The 21519-nt window shown below is 43.5% G+C and overlaps 1 protein-coding gene across 1 annotated transcript; it reads left to right on the plus strand.

The window, feature by feature from the left end:
* Positions 1-432: 432 nt before the first annotated feature.
* CD3G (CD3 gamma subunit of T-cell receptor complex) lies at positions 433-15159 on the plus strand. The gene is made up of 6 exons (XM_088456001.1): positions 433-549; positions 810-833; positions 2518-2715; positions 3619-3750; positions 9433-9476; positions 14933-15159. Exons 1-6 carry the CDS (start codon positions 480-482, stop codon positions 14999-15001), a joined length of 537 nt encoding a protein of 178 aa, XP_088312127.1. The 5' UTR covers positions 433-479; the 3' UTR covers positions 15002-15159.
* Positions 15160-21519: the final 6360 nt, after the last annotated feature.

Below are 21519 nucleotides of genomic sequence, written 5' to 3' on the forward strand. Positions count from 1 at the left end.
TGACTGGCCGAAATCAACTCTAACCAACTATGTTAGATGCTCTCAAAAGTTGCTTTTTCTATATATTATATGATAATGTTTGACTATAACAAATTGAGGCCACGTCCAGATTCTCTTTGAAATACAATTTATTGTGATTTAACAATTGTCAATGTACTGCTTTTACAATGTTTCAGCACTGTCAGTTTAAATTTTATGCCTGTAACTGCTTATAAAATCAATAAAAATGTATTGAATTAAAAAAAAAAAATTCACAGAGAGTTGGTAGCTTTGGTATTCTACTGTGGAACATCTTAAGTGGCATTTACCTAAACTCAGGGGAGGCTGTGCATAGCAAAATAGCGCACAGGATGTCTGTGGCTTTAACTAAAAATGTACTAGTATATTTTGCTAACCCATACACCCTACAGCTGGCTTCCTGTACATGCAAGGCTCAGACAAATACGCTGATCTTCATTAAAACGTTAAGAATCAGCACTATGGCATACCCTGTAACAGCTCTGTGTTGGCTAATCTATACTTTCCTAGTTACAGGCACCTCTGCGCAAGGTACGTAGGAGAAATGTCTGAAATGCTTCAAGTATTCCAAAACTAGCGAATGTCCAGTGTAGTGGCTCTGAGAGCTTTGCTTACTGATGGAAAGCACAATTTCAGAATAAAGGTTGAAAAGAGTAAGGAAGAAGTAGTATAGAGAGAAACTGGATTACCAGCAATTACAATAATGAAATGTGATGACTTAATAATTGATTCCAAATTAATTTATAATCTGTTTTATTTCTTTCTGTTTTTGCTGATCTTCTTTTGAAAAGACACAAACGATAAGCCCATTAAAGGTAAGTAACCACATTTACTGATTGAGATTACAGTTCCACGTGTTTAGGAATAGATCACTACAGAAAGTGACGCCACGATTATGGCTATCAACTTGAATGTCTAATTATTATGTATTATTATGTATTTTCTATCGTACGCCAAGGTCAGATGAGAAGAACCTTTATTTATTTGTAGGTGTTAAATCAATGGCTGCTGTGACGCGTCATTCAATGCTTCAGGCCAGAGGGGTCTAGATATTTTGTATACGGGGGCTGCAGACCTCAACGGGGACAAGAAGAGGGCCCCAAACTTCCATATGTGTTATTCTTATGCATGCAGTGAGCTTTTACATGAGGCTCAGGGGCCTGCTCCAAGTTCACTGGAGTCAGGTAAAAGAATTATTTTGGTGATCTTTGAGTGGAGTTTAAAAAGTGCCCATAGTTTATGCTTATATGGATGTGATTTTACTCTGCATTATTAAATAAATTAAGTGGGGATCACTAGCTGGTGCCTCAACACTGAAGAATTTGTGGTCGCAGTGAGCAGGTCACCTTTCTGGGAAAACCCCACCACATTCAGTCAGGAGGACATCCTGTGCTTCTGAGAGGAATCCTCACAGTCACAGGAGGTCTCCCTGCGTCTCCTCTCATATTCTGACTGATGATCAATCGCCTGCCGTGGACTATTGCAGCATGGTGCATCCATTTTACACTATCACAAGAGCTTCTTTCCTCTCACACCCTAGTTTCTGCCCCCAGACAACTATAGTCCCCTGCCAATTAGAGCCACCTAACCTGACCAGCAAACTGAGGGAGTGATACAGAGGTGGATGCAGTTGCAGTAGCTCCTATGTTTTTGTCACAGTCTCTACTGTGTCTTTATGTTACTACTGAAGCTGGTGGGTGTCCTATTGAGACGCCCAGCAGCATCAGTGGGAATCCGTCAATGTGCGTACAAAGACGCACTATTGGCAGACCATCGGACATTGCAATTTCGATCTGCGTCTCCTGGAGGTAACCAGCTGGAGAAATGCTCAGTGTCTATTAGGTCCATGCGCAGAAGGAAAGAGCCCAATGCATTCCCTGCGTCCGACTCAGAATCACCCCCTGAATATTCATCGTACATGGTGACTGTTAGACTGTTCAGGGCTACTGTGTGTTTGCAGTGTTACTAATGAACTGCAGTGCCCAATCAGTCAGCAGGACAGTGTCCCACACATAGGTTCACAGCTTTGCTGGTCATTTTGCAGTTTGCTTACTGTGCAGCGTAGAGTATCTGCAAGTGTAGAGATTATAGATAAATAAGTAGATGAGCTGTATTTAATAGTAACCCCAGCATGTTCAGGGGCAGAATGCTTCAGTAGGTGAGTTAAATGATAGTTCTGTATGTGTGGTGTATTGCTATAAAGCCTTATTTGGCCTGTGTTTTGTGATAGTAGTATAACAAGGGATCACTGTATACAGATTTAAAAGGCATTCAGGTCACTACTATAATCAGTAACTAGTATTTCTATGATTGTTGTTCACAGATTATCTTCATTTTTCTATAAAGATGATTGATGTTAGTCGTGTCTGGTGTGCAATAGAAGTGGGGCGTTATGTCATTGTACATTAGTAAATGGATGTAAATGCTACCACATCAATTGCGCCTTCCCTCTATGGGTATTTGCGTTTCATCTGACAGGTCATTTCTTCTCCCCATTAGCACATGAAAAAAATGACAAGCTTGTCCTCCAGTGCTTCTTCAAGAATTATACATGGAAAAAGGAAGATAATGATCTAGGTTCTGAATTTAATAATAAAGATCTGGATTTGGGCTCTCTGTGGGATGATCCTCGTGGAGTCTACTCCTGCTGCAATCCAGAAGATAACAATTGTCAATATATCCATGTGTATGTGAGAAGTGAGTAGCAGTTACAAGCATTTGCTGCCATTGTAGCCTAGTGCAGAAGGGTGGGAACAAGATGCAACCTGCTTATTTTCTGATTTCTTCATGCCAGTGACATTTTACTAGGGATGGACATCGATAGTTGATGGTTTACAACCATCAATGTTTCTTTTCTGATGCAGGTGTTTTTACTATTCAGTGGCAGCTTTCCAATGTTTGCTGCCTTTGAATGATGTGGAAGCAATGGTCTACCAATGGTAATATACAGTGCATCCGGAAAGTATTCACTACGCTTCTCTTTTTCCACATTTGTTATGTTACAGGTTTATTCAAAAATGGAATAAATTCATTTTTGTCCTCAAAATTCTACACACCATACCCCATAATGACAACGTGTAAAAAGACATCACTTGTGATGTCAGTGGGGCCGGCCCCAGACGGTAGGCGTTCCCATGGGAACGCCTCCGTCTGGGCAGCCACGCCCCCGGCACGCCCACCAAAGGGGGCGTTCTGTCACTCACCATCGACAGCACGCCCCCTTTGTAGCAAGACCCGGAGCGACGGCTTGCTCGTTGCTATCTGGGTCTCACGCATGCGCACGACGGAGCCGCCTCCGTCGTGCGCATGCGCACTGGGCCAACATCGACCCGCTTACGAGTGCTCAGCACTCGCGAGCGGGTCTGAATTAGGCCCTGTGACCCTTCGGTCATATAACTACATACCATTTTCTATACTTACTGTACATTTATATGTATACCCCTTTTCTGACTTAGTTTCCCCCTTCCTTTGTTTTCTCACTTCTATGACAGCATCACATCTCACATAACTGTATTTTCCATCTCATTCCTTTTCTATTACAACTATGTTACATTACATCATTCAAATGGTCAGATGTTTGAACATCTCTCATTTTGCCAGAGTGCCAAAATTGCATAGAGCTGGACACTGGGACAATCTCCGGGTTCCTTGTGGCTGATGTCATCATGATTGGTCTAATTGCCATGGCTGTATATTTTGTTTCTGGTGTGGAGACCCGCAGACCTGGACGAGGTGAGATTATACATAAACATGTATCTTACCATGATTATAGGGTGAATGGAATGGAATTAATTGACAGGGATAGATAGATAGATATGAGAGCGATAGATAGATAGATAGATAGATAGATGTGAGATAGATAGATAGATAAATGTGAGATAGATAGATATATAGATAGATAGATAGATAGATGTCAGATAGATAGATAGATAGATAGATAGATAGATAGATAGATAAATGTGAGATAGATAGATAGATGTGAAGAGAGTCGGCACAGGGTGCTCCGACCCCTGGAGCCGGCCCATGGAGCCGGCCCATAAGTATTAGATAGATAGATAGATAGCTATATAGATAGATAGATATGAGATAGATAGATATGAGATAGATAGATAGATATGAGTTAGATAAATACATAGTTAGATAGATACATAGATAGATAGATAGATATGAGTTAGATAGATAGATATGAGTTAAATAGATAGATAGATAGATATGAGTTAGATAGAAAGACAGATAGATAGATAGATAGATAGATAGATAGGAGTTAGATAGATAGGTAGATAGATAGATAGGAGTTAGATAGGTAGATAGATAGACAGACTATATAAAAGTTCTGGAGTTTGTGTGTTCGTTCGAGCTAATCTCTTGAAAAACTCGATGGATTTTGATGGGTTTTTCACTGTTCTATATAGCATTGGTCGAGGGCGGTTTAGGTGTATGAACTATTCTAAAACAAGACAGCGCTAATGAAAGGATATTTTAATATGTAATTCAATATAAAACACAGGGCCTGATTCATTTTAAGCGGGAGTGAATAAATACTGATATATACTTCTGAGGAAACCACTGATGTTAAAGATAGGTCGAGAAATGCGTTAAGATCTGTGATTGAAAAACAGCTGGTTATAAGTTATAACCACCTTTTGATTTGAAGCATCTATGTGAATGTGGACCCTTGCGGAATCAAGTAAGCCCAGTTTAATGCAGATCTTAGAGAGAGAATATAAAGCAATATTGCAGTGTAACAATCTGGAGATAGAAATCCCACTGGCTGTGATGTATGCTTGCTTGCTTAACAAACTCTGCTGATGCAATGAGTTACTTTGAAATTAACATCTGACCACACTAACTGTGAGGAGTTAAGATTTTGTATCCGTTTGGGAACAAGTTGACTATTTAGCAATTAACTCCGCTTGTGCAAACACATTGTTTCCATTACTAATACCTGACTGTTGCTGCTACATTTAATGCTGGACATATAAGTATGTTTATCTTGGCTAAATGAAGCAGGGCCGTAACTAGGGTAGTGTGACATGTGCCGTGGCACAGGGCACCGCAGGACAGGGGGCGCTGTTTGGGCCTGTCAACTTTCCTGTTTATTATCATTCTCACTTGTAGCTTCCTCTTCTTTTATCCCCAGCATCTCCTGACCTCCCCTATCTCTTCCCTGGCCCTTTCCCATGAAGCCATTGCCCTTTGTCAGGAGCACTATCTTATGTCTCTATTTAAAAAATGGGGTGGGGGGAGCGCCAATGCTCTCTCTAGCACAGGACACCAAAAAGTGTAGTTACGGCTCTGAAATTAAGATACAGACATTCCTCACTTAACGACCGAGTTCCGTTCCTACCACTAGGTCAGGGATGGGGAACCTCAGGCCCGGGGGGTGTATAAGGCCCGTGGTATCATTCGGTCTTGCCCTCTGAGCTTTTTTCTGCTGGCCTCATCTGGCTAGCAGGGAGCCTAGAATGGTACCATGCAGCCAAAATCTATGCAGCAGTGCCACCTGGAGCATCCTTAGGATACTCCAGACAGTCACACTGCTGCTCTTACAGCTCCCCGGAGCATCCTCATCCTGTAATCACCGGCGATTGTGGCCTCACCCCTATGTGACATCACATGGAGGGGGAGTGGCCTGCACTGGGCCCACGAATAATGTTATATATATCAAAATGGCCCTTGGCAGAAAAAAGGTTCCCCACCTCTGCACTAGGTCATTAAACAAATTAGTCACTAAATGAGGAGCCATATATACTTCATACAGGTAATCATTTTTATTTATTCTGAATAAAGAAAAGGTCTAAAGGAAACTCAAACTTGATACTGTAACTGTTTTACTTTGCATAACTCTTACATACTGTACAGTACAATCAAAGTTATAAAAAAAAACAAAGCAATCAGAATAACAGTTTAGTCATTGTACTATGGGTTCCAGCTGGTCAGAGTGCTCGTCGTAAGTCCGATAGGTTGTTAAACGAGTAAGTTGTTAAGTGAGGAATGTCTGTAGTGTAAATCAAGCTGTATGTCACTGTGAAATTAATAACAAACCATACTAACAAAGATGCCAGATAAATATACGCCAGACAACAACTTTTAAAGGATCAGAATGTGTATTTAGGCAATGGCATATTAAGTAACGATTAGTGATACTGAGATTTTGGTTACAAATAGATAGCGCAAGATGGTCCCACATTACCTTTTTAATAAGTTTTATAGAAATTTATTTAGAGTTTAACACCAGCTGTAATTGACTTCTATGGGGGTTTGTGTGTTATATTGAATTACATATTAAAATAAATTTTCATTAGCGTTGTCATGTTTTATATTTTCTATTTTTTTTATAGGGCTGAACATATCCTTTTAATTGTCAGCAAAAGTTGAGGAGACATATACATATATATCTCTATACATATCTATATATGTGTATGTATATATATATATATATATATATATACTGTGTATATATACTGCGTGTGTATATATATATATATATATAGATAGATAGTATCAGGCAAAGGATGGCACTCCGGGACTTGTACAATAATGAAAAAGGCGATTTTCATTATTGTACAAGTCCCGGAGTGCCATCCTTTGCCTGATCCTATCTAACAATTTTTTTGGTTGGAGCACCTGGGCCTGCTGTTCTCATGGTATGGTGAGTGCCGGATTTATGCGTTTGTTGTATATATATAATATATATATATATATATATTCAACATTACTTGTTTATTTTGAGTGAACGTAGCGCCTATTCTATTTTTTTTTCTAGTGTCTTAGTATCTGTGACAAAAGGGAGCTGGTCAGTGACTATTTTAGTAAAATACAAATCTAATCTTACACCAAGCTGAAGCAGAGTAGCTGCCCATGGTGCTGCCAAAGCAAAGTAAGAGCCAAATAGGGCTAGCAATGTGCCCTGTTGCTTATCAGGGTCACATCTGGGCAGACAGAGATTGAGAGACGGCCTCCAACGAACCCATGAAGATCCCCTGATGCAGTCACAGTAGACAGGAAGGCGCCAGGGGAGGCATAGCTATCAGGAATTTACTAAAAACAGACCACCATTGGAACTCCGCCAAATGATATCTATTCGATGCTGGCAAACATCAGACCACCACAATCAAATGGTACAAACTACCATCGGAGTAAAAACATTGATGGTTAGTAACCATTGGGTTCTAGTATCCATCCCTACGCTGAACTGGCAGATGGAGTCCGGTGACCACTCCACCATGAAGTGCTCCCTCTCCAGAGTGATGTTCCCGCTCAGCCACACACCCTCAGTGAACAGGAGGCACCTCCCATGGATATCAGCATTGTTCTTGGACAAGGGCACCATGGCGAGGAAGCTGAGTAGGAAGCCCAGGAAATACAGGGTACATTGTGCAAAGATGACATTGCTCATTGCCATGTTTGGGGGCTGGGGAGGGGTTCGCATGGAGGCTGTGGAAATATGCACAGGGGCCCCAGCGTCGGGACATGCTGCTGATAATGCTCACATTCCAGTAGCCGTGTACCAGCTAGCTGCACGGCAGCAGCAGCAGGGCATTGTGGTGACACTAGTGAGATGCAGGGGGCAGAAGTGAGAAGCAGGGGGTTGTGGGGAGATGCACATACCTGTGGTGTGATGCAGGGGGCTGTGGTAAGAAGCAGGGGGCTGTGGTAAGAAGCAGGGGTCTGTGGGGAAATGTAGGATACTGTAGTGCATGCAGGGTGCAGGAGTGAGATACAGGAGGCTGTTGTAAGATACAGGAGGCTGTTGTGAGATACAGGAGGCTGTTGTGAGATACAGGAGGCTATTGTGAGATGCAGGAGGCTGTTGTGAGATGCAGGAGGCTGTTGTGAGATACAGGAGGCTATTGTGAGATACAGGAGGCTATTGTGAGATACAGGAGGCTATTGTGAGATACAGGAGGCTGTTGTAAGATACAGGAGGCTGTTGTGAGATACAGGAGGCTGTTGTGAGATACAGGAGGCTATTGTGAGATGCAGGAGGCTGTTGTAAGATACAGGAGGCTGTTGTGAGATACAGGAGGCTGTTGTGAGATACAGGAGGCTATTGTGAGATGCAGGAGGCTGTTGTGAGATGCAGGAGGCTGTTGTGAGATACAGGAGGCTATTGTGAGATACAGGAGGCTATTGTGAGATACAGGAGGCTATTGTGAGATACAGGAGGCTGTTGTAAGATACAGGAGGCTGTTGTGAGATACAGGAGGCTGTTGTGAGATACAGGAGGCTATTGTGAGATGCAGGAGGCTGTTGTGAGATGCAGGAGGCTGTTGTGAGATACAGGAGGCTGTTGTGAGATGCAGGAGGCTGTTGTGAGATACAGGAGGCTGTTGTGATATACAGGAGGCTATTGTGAGATGCAGGAGGCTGTTGTGAGATGCAGGAGGCTGTTGTGAGATACAGGAGGCTGTTGTGAGATACAGGAGGCTGTTGTGATATACAGGAGGCTGTTGTGAGATACAGGAGGCTGTTGTGAGATGCAGGAGGCTGTTGTGAGATGCAGGAGGCTGTTGTGAGATACAGGAGGCTGTTGTAAGATACAGGAGGCTGTTGTGAGATACAGGAGGCTGTTGTGAGATACAGGAGGCTATTGTGAGATGCAGGAGGCTGTTGTGAGATGCAGGAGGCTGTTGTGAGATACAGGAGGCTGTTGTGAGATGCAGGAGGCTGTTGTGAGATACAGGAGGCTGTTGTGAGATACAGGAGGCTGTTGTGATATACAGGAGGCTGTTGTGAGATACAGGAGGCTGTTGTGAGATGCAGGAGGCTGTTGTGAGATGCAGGAGGCTGTTGTGAAATACAGGAGGCTGTTGTGATATACAGGAGGTTGTTATGAGATGCAGGGGGCTGTTGTGAGATACAGGAGACTGTGGTGAAATAGAGTAGGTTGTTATGAGATGCAGGGGGCCTGTGGCGAGATTAAATTGCTTCCGTGCAAAGCCGGGCGGTCGCTAGTGTATATACATAATCAAGGTATACTTCATTACTATATGTATCTATGTATCTCCCAGATCACATAAAGGGAAGAGAAAATTATATATCTAGTGCAACACTGTATTCATTTAAAATTAAAACAATATTTAATATACACTGTGAAAAAACACACTAGCAAAATCAAAAACACAAAGAGCATGTAAAAAAGAAGACTGATCCCAAAATGTAGATGGGTGTATCACCTATATCAAACACAATTGGGTCAGTCCTATACTGTGACCAAAGATGTTCAGATTTGGCGCAGGCGCCATGTTCTCAGAGATCAGCGCATGCACGGACCTACTCCTCTCTTATTCCGTCCCTGGTGTTACATTACCTATGCTTATAGACCCAGCAGAAATTATAATGATTCAGCAGTTGGTATCAATGATTCATTTGCCATGTTGAAGTACTGAGTGTCTTTTTATTTCTGTACAGCTTCTGATAAACAAAATCTGATTGAAGATGATGCAGGATATCAGGTTAGTGGGGTTAGCTACATTGAAAACTACTACTACTACTATTACTGCTACTACTACTAATACTATTACTATTATTACTACTACTACTGCTACTACTACAACTATTACTACTGCTACTACTATTACTACTGTTACTACTACTACTACTACTACTACTACTATTACTACTACTAGTACTACTATTTCTACTACTGTTACTACTGCTATTGCTACTACTACTACTACTACTGCTATTGCTACTACTATTACTACTGCTACTACTACTACTACTATTACTACTACTACTACTACTACTACTACTATTACTACTGCTACTACTATTACTACTACTATTACTACTACTACTACTACTACTACTACTACTATTACTACTGCAACTACTACTACTACTACTACTATTACTACTACTACTACTACTATTACTACTACTACTACTACTACTACTATTACTACTATTACTACTGCTACTACTATTACTACTACTATTACTACTACTACTACTACTACTACTACTACTACTACTATTACTACTACTACTACTATTACTACTACTACTACTACTATTACTACTACTATTACTACTACTACTACTACTACTACTATTACTACTACTACTACTATTACTACTGCTACTACTACTACTACTACTACTACTACTACTACTATTACTACTGCTACTACTACTACTACTACTATTACTACTGCTACTACTACTACTACTACTATTACTACTACTGCTACTACTACTACTACTACTATTACTACTGCTACTACTACTACTACTACTATTACTACTACTACTACTACTACTATTACTACTACTACTACTACTACTACTATTACTACTACTATTACTACTACTACTACTATTACTACTACTACTACTACTACTACTACTATTACTACTGCTACTACTACTACTACTATTACTACTGCTACTACTACTACTACTATTACTACTACTACTACTACTACTACTACTACTATTACTACTGCAACTACTATTACAACTATTACTACTACTACTACTGCAACTACTACTACTACTACTACTACTACTACTACTAATAATAATAATATTTTATCAGACAATCTAGCTAGGCTTCAACAAGAAACAAGGAATATATTTAAGTCTGCACATTTTACTTCAGGCAACCTGCATGTATTTCACTAAGATGAAATTGATATCAGAAATGTATTCTTAGCAATACATCCCTCCTGTGTATGTTGGACATATAGGGCTCTATTCATCATCGCTTAATTTCAACAAAAGCAGGTGAAAATGGCGGCCCAGTGATTCGCGCTTCCACAGAAATGCTGTCCCCGGGAAAACAGTGCAGGTGCCATTTTCTATGAGACCCATGCATGCGCAGTAGATACTGGCACTAAGCCAGAATCTGCTGCATCACCGTGACTCTGCGGCACTGCACAAGAGAAGCGGAGACCCACACTGAGACTGCACACGGGCCCCCTCCTTTTCTTTAAACGCCCCTGCCTACTTACCTTTCACTTCCGATGTAGCCCACTGTCCTCATACACTAGTATGGGGACCTAAATTCATCAAACTCCGAAACGACAATATTTTCAAAGCTTGACTGCGGGAGCATTCGCCATCTTGCTTCCGCTCATACCCCGTCCTTCCCTATGGGAAGGGGTCCCAGGTAGCAAAGAGGGACCCTTTCAGATCCCTCCGCCCCTGTCCAGATCCTACTGCCGAACGCCGGGGCTTTGAGCGCCTGCATGAACTCTAGTTTACACAGGCGCATAGCACTGCCGAGTCAATAAGCCTTATGTAATAGCCTGCGAGATGCAGGCACGGGTACAATTCCAGCGGCTAAGCCCATATTTTTAAAGCAGTAATAATTTTAAAGGCAAAACCAACCTGGCTTATTGCCGCTTTTAATATATGGTCTAACTCGCCAGACTTGCTCCCATGCCTGCAACTGACAGGATATAACATAAAGACTTAAGTCTATGGCCCTCATTCAGAGGCGGTCACAAGAAGCGAGCGCTCATTCTGAATGAGGGCGGCCGCTTCATTTTTGAAGTGCGGCCTCCTGGTCATTAGGTAAGCTGTGGGTTACCACCCACAGCTTAACGACCGACCAGATTGATGGTCATGATGGTGAACACCATCGCGGCTTGCGACGAGACCCTAAGGTTGGGTCTCGGCAGCCGCAAGCCCCAGGGAGCTTCCTGCACTGAAAGAGCAGGAAACTCCCCACTGGCATCACTGATGATGTCAGTGCGGCCACCCACAAAACGGTAGGCATTCCTTGGAAACCACCCCCCCGGCCCGCCTACAAAACGGGGCGAGCTGTCGGTCAACATCGACAGCCGCCCCATTTGTAGAGAGCTCCAGGGCGAGAGAGTTTCTCTCTCGCTCCGGGGCTTGCGCACGCACAGTGCAGCCGCTGCGCGTGCGCAGGGCTAACTATTAACCCGTTTGCGAGCACATCGGTGCTTGCGACTGGGTCTGAATGAGACCCTATGTGTTTTATATTCCCTTGTGCTATGTCTAATTAATGAAATATACCTGAGATTTTATTCATCATTTCCAAGTTTTACCTGAAGAAAAAAAACAAAACCACCCCTTGACCAAAGTATTAATAATACTTGTTGATTGTTGACTTTACCATGCCCAAATATTCCACTGTTTTTGTCTTTGGGGGTGATTCGGCTTGATACAGAATTGCAAAGCTGCACACAAGCAGCTTTGCAATTCCGTCCTTGCTAATATACAAATGCAGCAGGAGGTGTATGACACCCCCTGCTGCATTTGCGATCCCAACACTGCGATAGAGATGGTCACAATGGTGAGCCCAGTCGGCCATCTGAGCAAGCCTCAGCTTGTGAGGCCAGGAAATTGCGTCTGTGGATGCAGCCCCTGGCCTTGCCACTCCCAGAAAACGGGGCCGACACTCCCCATTTTCGGGTACACCCCCCCCTGCACCGCTCCTTAAATGCTATGCTGAATCAGCCCCTTTGTCCCATAATCCCTTTATTTCCTCCCAAAGCCTTCCTGTCAATATTAATAATGTGTGATGATTCTCTTGGGCATGGTTGACCCAGGAACAATGATAATTACAGACAGCAGGCAAAGGGAGTAAATGCAATTTTTAAAAAAAATATGTTTTAAAAAAAACACGAGTTATTGTGCTATCTATGGGCTTGGTTGAGGTCCGGACGGTGTTGCGCTGCTGTTAGGGAGCTGCTGTGCACTACCACCCAGCAATATTAAAGTACTGCAGGAGGCGTCTATAGAAAGAAGCAGACACCTTCTAACAGCAGTAGTGATCCGAGTGCAGCATCCGTAGAAGCTGCCTCACATCACCATCGCGACCGTCGGTACTCGCCCTCGACATGTCCCCGTTTCCGTGAACGCTGGCCAAGCCACCCCCAGCTTTGCACCCCCAATTGCCGGAACATGTAAATCATGCTGCGGCTTTGGGGATCTGTGATCGGGATCGCAGGACCCATTCTGCACATGCGCAGACTTGTGTTAATCGGAGAAACTGCGTTAAGCCACACGCTTGCGCCTGGACCAGAATCAGGCCCTACTGTACAGAATGTGCTTTATTTTAGAAAAAATAAAGTGTATTGTGCTGACAATTTTGCATCTGTAACCCTTCTTAATATTGCATACAAAAATAGATACACATGCTCGTAAATACAAACACATATTTATATGATTTAATATTAGTTTTCTTTTTTGTTTTCCATGTATAACATTTGCACATATGACTGTATGGGTAGAGCAATACACCTTCAGGGCCAGATTATAAATCTGGCCCTGTACACCTGTATGTATGTTAAATCCGACTACTAAATCTCCACTAACAGTAGGTGTTTCCCAAGGTTCTGTTTTTGGACCACTCCTTTTCTCCCTATATACGTCCTCTTTAGGTGAACTCATAAACTCTTTTGACCTCTATTAACATCTCTATGCTGATGATACTCAGATCTACCTTTCCTCCACTAACCTCTTCCCCTCTCTCCTCACTCGTATCTCCAACTCTCCATGTGATATCACTGCCTGGATGTCCCAGCGATTTCTTAAACTTAATATGTCTAAGACTGAGCTGATCATCTTCCCACCCTCCCGCATAACTTCACTTCCCACTATTTCTTTATCAATTGATGGCACAACTGTCTCATCTAGCCCCAAAGTGCGCTGTCTTGGAGTTATCCTGGACTCCTCCATTTCCTTCAAACCAGAATCTCTCACAGTCTGGCCGTTTCCATCTCAAAAATAATTCCAGGATCAGACCCTTTCTCACCCAGGATGCTACTAAAACCCTCATCCACTTACTGGTCATATGCAGATTTACTACTGTAACCTCCTCCTCTTTGGCCTCCCAGTCTCCCACCTCTCTCCACTCCAATCTGTCCTCAATGCTGCTGCTCATCTTCCTCTCCAAACGTTCTACATCTGCCTCCTTTCTCCTTCAAGCCCTACACTGGCTCCCCTTCCCTTTCAGAACCCAATTTAAGGTTCCTAAGCTGCATACACACTACATAATAAGTTGGATGATATGAACGATAACAATATCATTATCGTTCATTGTATTCAATATCATCCAGTGTGTATGCAAGACATCGTTAACAATGCACGCTCCCATGGATCATTAACAATGTCTTTCATTGCCCATACTTGCAGGGCAACCTGACAATATCGTCAGGTTCTGCAAGTACGGGGATGAGGGAGGGTACCGTCACTGAATGATATTGTTAACGATATCATTCAGTGTCTATGCTTAATGTCGGTAACGACATTGAGCCCGGCAGTGCAGGGGAAACACTTAATGATATGGCTCATGGAGCATTTCGTTAAGTGTGTATGCGGCTTTACACTCACTTACAAAGTCCTCAACCAATCCTCTCCCATTTACATCACTGAACTCATCTCCATTCACACTCCCGTCCATCCACTTCACTCAACAAATGCATGCCTGTTTCTCCTGCCAACTGATGACTTCCCCCCACTCCCGCCTCCAAGATTTTGCCTGTGCTGATCCCTACCTCTAGAACTCTCTCCCTCTCCCTATCAGACTCTCCACCTCCCTACAAATCTTCAAAGGGGCTCTCAAGACCCACTACTTCATCATAGCCTTCCAGCTCTTATCCTAACCCGCTGCTACATGCTTCCTCCCTCCCTGTCTGCCCCATCTGTGTCATGCCTATTTGTCTGACCCTCTCCTTTAGAATGTAAGCTCTCACAAGCAGGGCTTTCTGCCCTCGTGTGCTTCTCCTTACTTATACTTTCTTCTACTCCTTATTCCCCACAATGGCACCTAACACTGTGTATACACCATGTCCTTGTCCTGCATTGTATTGTACTGTAAGTCACTGGTTTCTTGTTCACTTATTTGTTTATGTAGTTTGTAAGGCACTGTAGAATATAAATAAAGGATAATAATAATAATCTGTTCTCTTCACTCTTTGTCCTGTCCCAGGCTCTGGGAGCCCGTCGTGAAGACCCATACAGCCAGGCAGCCCCACGTATGAAGAGAGGTGCTTTCTGATGGGCATTGAGCACACAAATGCCAGCAATTTGTTTATTGTCTAAAAGTGGATCTTGTCCCCCAGTAACGTCACTCAGAGGAAGTGCTGTCTTTGGCACAATTTTGAGGCTATAGTCTTGGAAAATGTGTTAAGTATTTGTCTTTCTGTGCTGAGTAAAAGCATGAAAACAACGGAAATCCTGTGGTATTATTTGGCTGTGTGAGAGGGGAGGAAATTTCCACCTGTGATGTAGATGTTCAAAGCCCAACATGAAACCTTGAGTCAAAAGGAAGATGAGACAAGAGAATGATTAAGAGACTGAGGGGCCTATTCATCAACACTAAAATTAATGCCATCTTCAGACAGCGCTTGTTCTCATGGCCCGCTCTTTTCTATGGGAAGGAGTTCCAAGGATGCGTAGAGGGATCAGAGTGGATCCCTCCGCCGCCTCCTCACTGCCTCCCTAGCAGCTTTGCACATGCGTGACCTCAGGTCACACACAAACAGAGGGCCTGATTCAGACCCGCTCGCAAGAGCATATCGCTCGCAAGCAGGTCGATGGTTGGCCAGTGCGCACGCGCGGCGTGCGCAAGCCCCGGAGCGAGCGCCAAAAACACTCGCCCCGGCGCTCGCAACAAACGGGGCGGCTGTCGATGTTGATCGACAGCTCACCCCGTTTTGTAGGCGGGGAGGGGGGTGGCTGGGCAAACGGAGGCGTTCCTGCAGGAACATCTGCCGTTTGTGGGCGGCCCTACTGACATCACTTGTGATGTCAGTAAGTGGACTTCCTGCTCTATTAGAGCAGGAAGTCCACTGGGGCTTGCGGCCATGAGACCCTACCGTAAGAGTCTCGTCGCAAGCCCGATGGTCACGATGGTCTTGACCATCGCGACCATCACCTGGCTGCTCACATAAGCTGTGGGAGTTCACCCACAGCAATGCAAGAGGCCAGGAGGCCGCAACTTAAAAAACAAGCGCCTGCCCTGATTCAGAGCGAGTGCTCGCTTTTTGCGAGCAGCGGCTCTGAATCAGGGCCAGAAGCCGGCGACAGGGACAGGTAAGTAACGCCGCTACTTCTGTAGCTGTGCTACTAATCGCGGGGACAGCTGCTTTTCGGACCCCGATGATGAATAGGCCCCTGACTTATTAAGATGGAAAAAAGGAGAGAAGTAGGTGAAGGTATAGAAACAATTGAGATTTGTGGTTCGAGATTTATAGTAAATGACAAGAATTACTGGAGTTTCTTCTTGCAGATGGATCAGATAATGTCAAATACTGTACAAGAAAAATGACAGAACTCCGCTCACAATGGTGTTCCCAACCTAAGAATACCACACTGCAGGTTGCAATCTTGGGCTGGTCTTATATTTGGAATTGTAGTATAGCTGCAGAAGTCCCCATAATCCGAACCTCATAGGTGCTGAAAGACCACTGGGGACGGTTCAATCGTTTGTCAACAGTTACTGGTTATTAAAAGCAACGCTGGTTGGATCATTAAGGCATCTGTCCAATCAGGTACTGCATTAAGTGTATACTCCCTGCTGACGACACACCTCATGACATCACCACACAATGTGGCGCTGATGAGTTGCACCGTGCAAGCACTTCTGTTTTACAAATGGATCTCGCTATGTTTAGCACTGCCCATACATACGCTACTGCAATTACAGCTAAATGGGCATAAGTGAGTAGTAAAGGGCCATTCACTGTCTTGGCTTGTCTGCAGCATGAGTAAGTGTGCACACCTTCACGAACGGTCAGCAGTGGTAACACCAACTAATTGTTTTGGACGGAGAGATTTTATTTACTGTGTGTAAAGCACATTTCTCAGTGACATCTTGTAATGGAAGGGTTTGAGAAGCGAGTCACAAATCAGTTGAATACTTATAGAACATAATTAAATCCTACTGATTTACTCATGAAAGCTAATTGTGTCTCCCTGGTTACTCCCACAAGCCAAGAAATAAATTAATGAAGAAGAAACCCCCTTCACTAATACGTAGAGGAGTAAATTAGTATCTAGAATCAGCAGAAAAAGAAAGGAATACCATACAGACAATTCCTTACAGTAAAGCAAAAGGTCCATAACTAATAATATTTGAAGCACAATATGAAGAGTACATTTAGAGACTGGTGGAAACAGGTAGTGATACAAAAAAAACAACAACCTAGATCTAGAAGTAACAATAGACAGACAATAGAATTGATCAGCTTATTTGCGATAAGAAAAAAATTACGCTATAACAAAAACAAGATAGTATTAATTTTATCTTTCAGTGTTAACCAAAAGTCAATTACGATTACAACCAAGCTGCAACGTCAAACGCCCTAGTTTTACACCCATGCACCTCGATGGTCTACCCCCGCACACCAGGTTTATGTTCCTAAATCATGGGAAAATCTTTAGGACCTGCACTGTTAATGTGATATCCATGTACTACCCAACTTCCACCTTTTAGAACCACTCCTTTTAACTAAGTAAAGGTCTACGTTTGTGCCTTGAAATGCTGATTGGTTTATCCTTATTAATGAATTAAATTAAATGGATCAAGAGAGTGAAGGGTCATCAGGACAGGTTTTGTTATATTTGTCGCTTTACAATGTGTGAAGCTTAATAATAATGTTTGACGTGAACCCAGAAATGCATTTCCACCAAAGCCCGAGAAACACATTTGCAGGATCATTACATACCTATAGTAAGACCTTCCTGACTTCCCACCAATTAACATAAAAAAATATAAAGCAAAAGGATAATATATCACAAAAAAAGTGCTAGAGAGCCTGTGCAAGTTAAAATAAATGAAAACTCATGCATAATTTTAAAATATACTGTACTTCAACAAAATAAACAACTTCCCAAAACTCTTGTTCATAAAGATAAAAAACTCTGAATTTTATTTGACTTATTGTAGTCCAAATGAAGCAAAACCAGTGGTTTTACCATTTTGTGATGTAGTTCCCTTTACTGTCAGTAATCTGCCATCACTGACAGGTGTTGCCCTGCCAATACACACGCACAGGCTGAATCCTCATAATAATGATAGACCCATGAGTGAAAGATTGTACACCCTTTACATGGAGACCTGTAGCCTTTTTTATACAGTACATGCACCTAGGAGTAATCCACCTGCCTGTCCCTTTAGTCAATCCCAAATGGAGTCACATTTCTTGCCTGGGAATCAGTGTCACTAACTCTCGGGTATATAGTGGACGCAACCCATATTTGGGGATTGGCGTGACCTATTTCTGAGGTGCGGACTCTAATGTGCTGGCGGTATTCAACAGGGACCCTTGCAAGTAGATATGGACTTGCCTGCGTCCGACACACAGGTCGCGGCCCACAGAAAAGGTTCCCCTATACAGGGGCTTGCCAACTCTGGATGGAGCGGAGAAAACTTTCAGCGTAGTCGACAGGACAGGTCAGAACCAAATGGACAAAACGGTACCAGGGAACAGATGTATGCGGGTCACAGAGGAAAGCCAAGGTCAGAACCAGATATCAAACGCAGCACCAGGGGTCAGACAAAATCAGAGTCACGAACAAAGCCAAGGTCAGGAACAAATAAAAGGATATGCACAGGAATGCTGGAGTAAAGCAATGAAGCCAATACTCTGGCACTGAAGTGCTCTCAGGAACTTCCTTAAATAGGTCAAGGTGAGTCCAGGTGAGTACAGCACCAATCAGAATCTCCCATTTCCCGCGCCTGTCCCTTTAAATCTTGAACAGAATGGCACACGCACCCCTATGGGAGCCGCGGCCGGCTGTCTGCAGGAGGAGTGTGGAGAGAGCAGCTGACAGCTGGCATCCAGGATCTCCTGTCTGCTGTCCCACACTGGACCAGACCCCACCCGGTAAGTGACACCTGGGTTTGGCTGCGCTGTGACATTACCCCACAAATGTTTTGCCCTGGAACTATCGATGATACTTTTGAAGGCTTAGAGGTGCATAAATATCCGAGGCCTTAACTCAACAACGTTCTTCTGGACCATATCCTTTTCAATCCACCAGAAATTTAACTGAACCTCGGGAGATTCTGGAGTCCAAAATCTGTTCAACTTCATACTTCAATTGGTGATCCACTGGATTGCAATGTCTCGAATATTGATTGAGCACCATAGGTTTGAGAAGAGAGATATGAAATACATTGGGAATCTTGAGAATACCAGGAAGTTTTAAATAGACAGTCACCGGATTGATTACCTTAAGGATCTGGAAAGGACCAATGAATCTGGGAGCAAACTTCATGGTGGGGACTTTCAATCGTAAGTGTTTAGTAGATAACCAGACTTTATCACCAGGGTTCAATACAGGACCATTCCTTCTCTTCTTGTCTGCCACCTGTTTATACCTGGCAGAGGCTTTACACAATTTCTTCTTTACCTCTCTCCAAATCTTGAGGAACCAACTCACTGTGCTACCAACAGCTGGAAGGGATACAGGACCTCATTCAGAGCCGCTCGCTAGATGTGATCGCTCGCATCCAGCATATGCAAATTTGTCAAAGTGATGACATGGGAAGTGATCGCTTGCCAAGGCATAAGCACACCCACTTTGGCTGTGCGAGCGATCTCTCTGTGTATGCAGACACCCATTAGCGTATGGTGAGACGCCAACTAGCGCACGTCATGTCCAGGAAGTGTATTAAAATATTGGTACATCGAGCACCATCGGTAGTGATGCAGTGCTTGTGGTTGCCTTACCCTGCCGCAAGCACTGCAAGGACTTCAGTGTAAAAAACAGGCATGTGACATGTACTATGACGCTGCCTGTTAATTATGCATGCCTTAAAAACAGTGTTGAAACATCGAGGCACGCTTGCGTTCGCACCTCCACACCCCCGTTATCAGTGTCCTGCCCCTGTTACCACCCACAAACGGCCTCTCCTGTCACTCATTTCACTGGGCTGTCTTTGCTGGGTGAGCGAGCGGGCTGCAATCGCACAGAGTAGTCCATGCAGAACAAAGCGTGCACATGCACGTTCGCAAGCCATCGGGCCGCTTGCGAGCGGGTCTGAATGAGGTCCACTGACTGAAGAGCCGGCAACTCGGGTATCATAGGATGCAATCCATACTGAATGAAGAACAGAGAGTACCCCGATGCCTCATGGTACAAATTATTGTGAGCAAATTCAGCCCATGGCAATAGGGAAATCCAATCATCTTGATTGGCTGAGACATACAGTACATCCAAATGAATTTCTCTAGATCTTGATTTACCCGCTTCATTTGACCATTACTCTGAGAGTGGTATGCAGAAGAAAAACTTAGGTTGATATCAAAGCAGTTGCCTAAGGACCTCCAGGACCTAGAAGTAAATTGCACCCCACAGTCTTTGGGAAATCCATGTAGCTTGGAGATTTCCTTTATAAATATGTCAGCTAATTTCGGAGCCGACAGTAACCCTTTCAATGGGACAAAGTGAGCAACCTTGGAGAACCTGTCCACCACTACTCAGATTGGATTGAAACCCTGGTAGGACGGTAGATCCATTATGAAGTCCATAATATGAGACCAAGGACAGTCAGGTATCGAAAGTGGACATAAAGAACCCAAGGGAAGTTGAGGAGGCACCTTGTGTTGAGCACAGGTGATATACAGGCTGCCACAAAGTCTTTAACATCGCGACGTACAGTCGGCCACCAATACTTCCTGAGGATCAACTCCAGCATTTTTCTCACTCCTGCATGACCAGAGAAGCATGAAGAATGAGCCCACTGAAGAAGTAATTTAATTCGGAGTTCAGGTGCTACAAACATTTTTCCTGGCAAAATCTTGATCTTAGTAACTGCAACAAAGCATGCAGGGTTTCGGAATTAGCTTGTACTCCCGTACTTCATTCTCCTCGGCGGAACTAACGCTCAAGACAGAGCATCAGCTTTCATGTTTTTACAACTTGGACGATGGGTAATAATCAGGTTAATATGATTGATAAACAGCGACCATCTGGACTGATGATAATTCAGGCAATGAGCAGTTTTGAGACAAGTGAGATTCTTGTGATCTGTAAAAAGCGTGACCGGAACTTTTGCCCCCTCCAGCAGATATCTCCACTCTTGCAAAGCTAGTTTAATGGCTAGCAACTCCTTATCCCCGACTGGATAGTTCTTCTCTGGTGCCAAGAATTTACGGGAAAAGAAACCACAAGAGTACAAATTTACTCCCTTCATCCTTTTGGGACAAGACCACCCCAACACCAACTGTAGAGGCGTCCACCTCTAGGAAGAAAGGTTGATCACAATTGGGTTGTCTTAGAATGGGAGCTGAAATGAAACACTGCTTTAATTTGACAAATGCTTCCTCTGCGTTCTGTGGCCAAACCCTGGTATCCTGGCCTTTCTTGGTGAGTGCAGTGATAGGGGCTGTGATAGATGAATAGTTTCTGATAAATTGACGATAACCATTGCAGAAACCAAGGAAACATTGTATCACCTTTAGTTCTGCGCAACCATGGAAGACCCAGGATAATCTTTGTGAAGAGTGCCAACTTGCATGGTAATCTCTGGAGCCCTGGAACTGATGGTGGCCATAGGAAGTTCAT

This window comes from Taudactylus pleione, unplaced genomic scaffold (assembly GCF_031769625.1).
Source record: "Taudactylus pleione unplaced genomic scaffold, aTauple2 ptg000683l, whole genome shotgun sequence".
NCBI classification, from domain to species: domain Eukaryota; kingdom Metazoa; phylum Chordata; class Amphibia; order Anura; family Myobatrachidae; genus Taudactylus; species Taudactylus pleione.

Bases quoted from the DNA above. Each gene is read 5' to 3' on its own strand.
- CD3G (XM_088456001.1), top strand. From the start codon at position 480: ATGGCATACCCTGTAACAGCTCTGTGTTGGCTAATCTATACTTTCCTA. The intron at 834-2,517 runs GTAAGTAACCAC...TCTCCCCATTAG, and splicing joins AAACGATAAGCCCATTAAAG to CACATGAAAAAAATGACAAG. The intron at 9,477-14,932 runs GTTAGTGGGGTT...GTCCTGTCCCAG, and splicing joins AAGATGATGCAGGATATCAG to GCTCTGGGAGCCCGTCGTGA.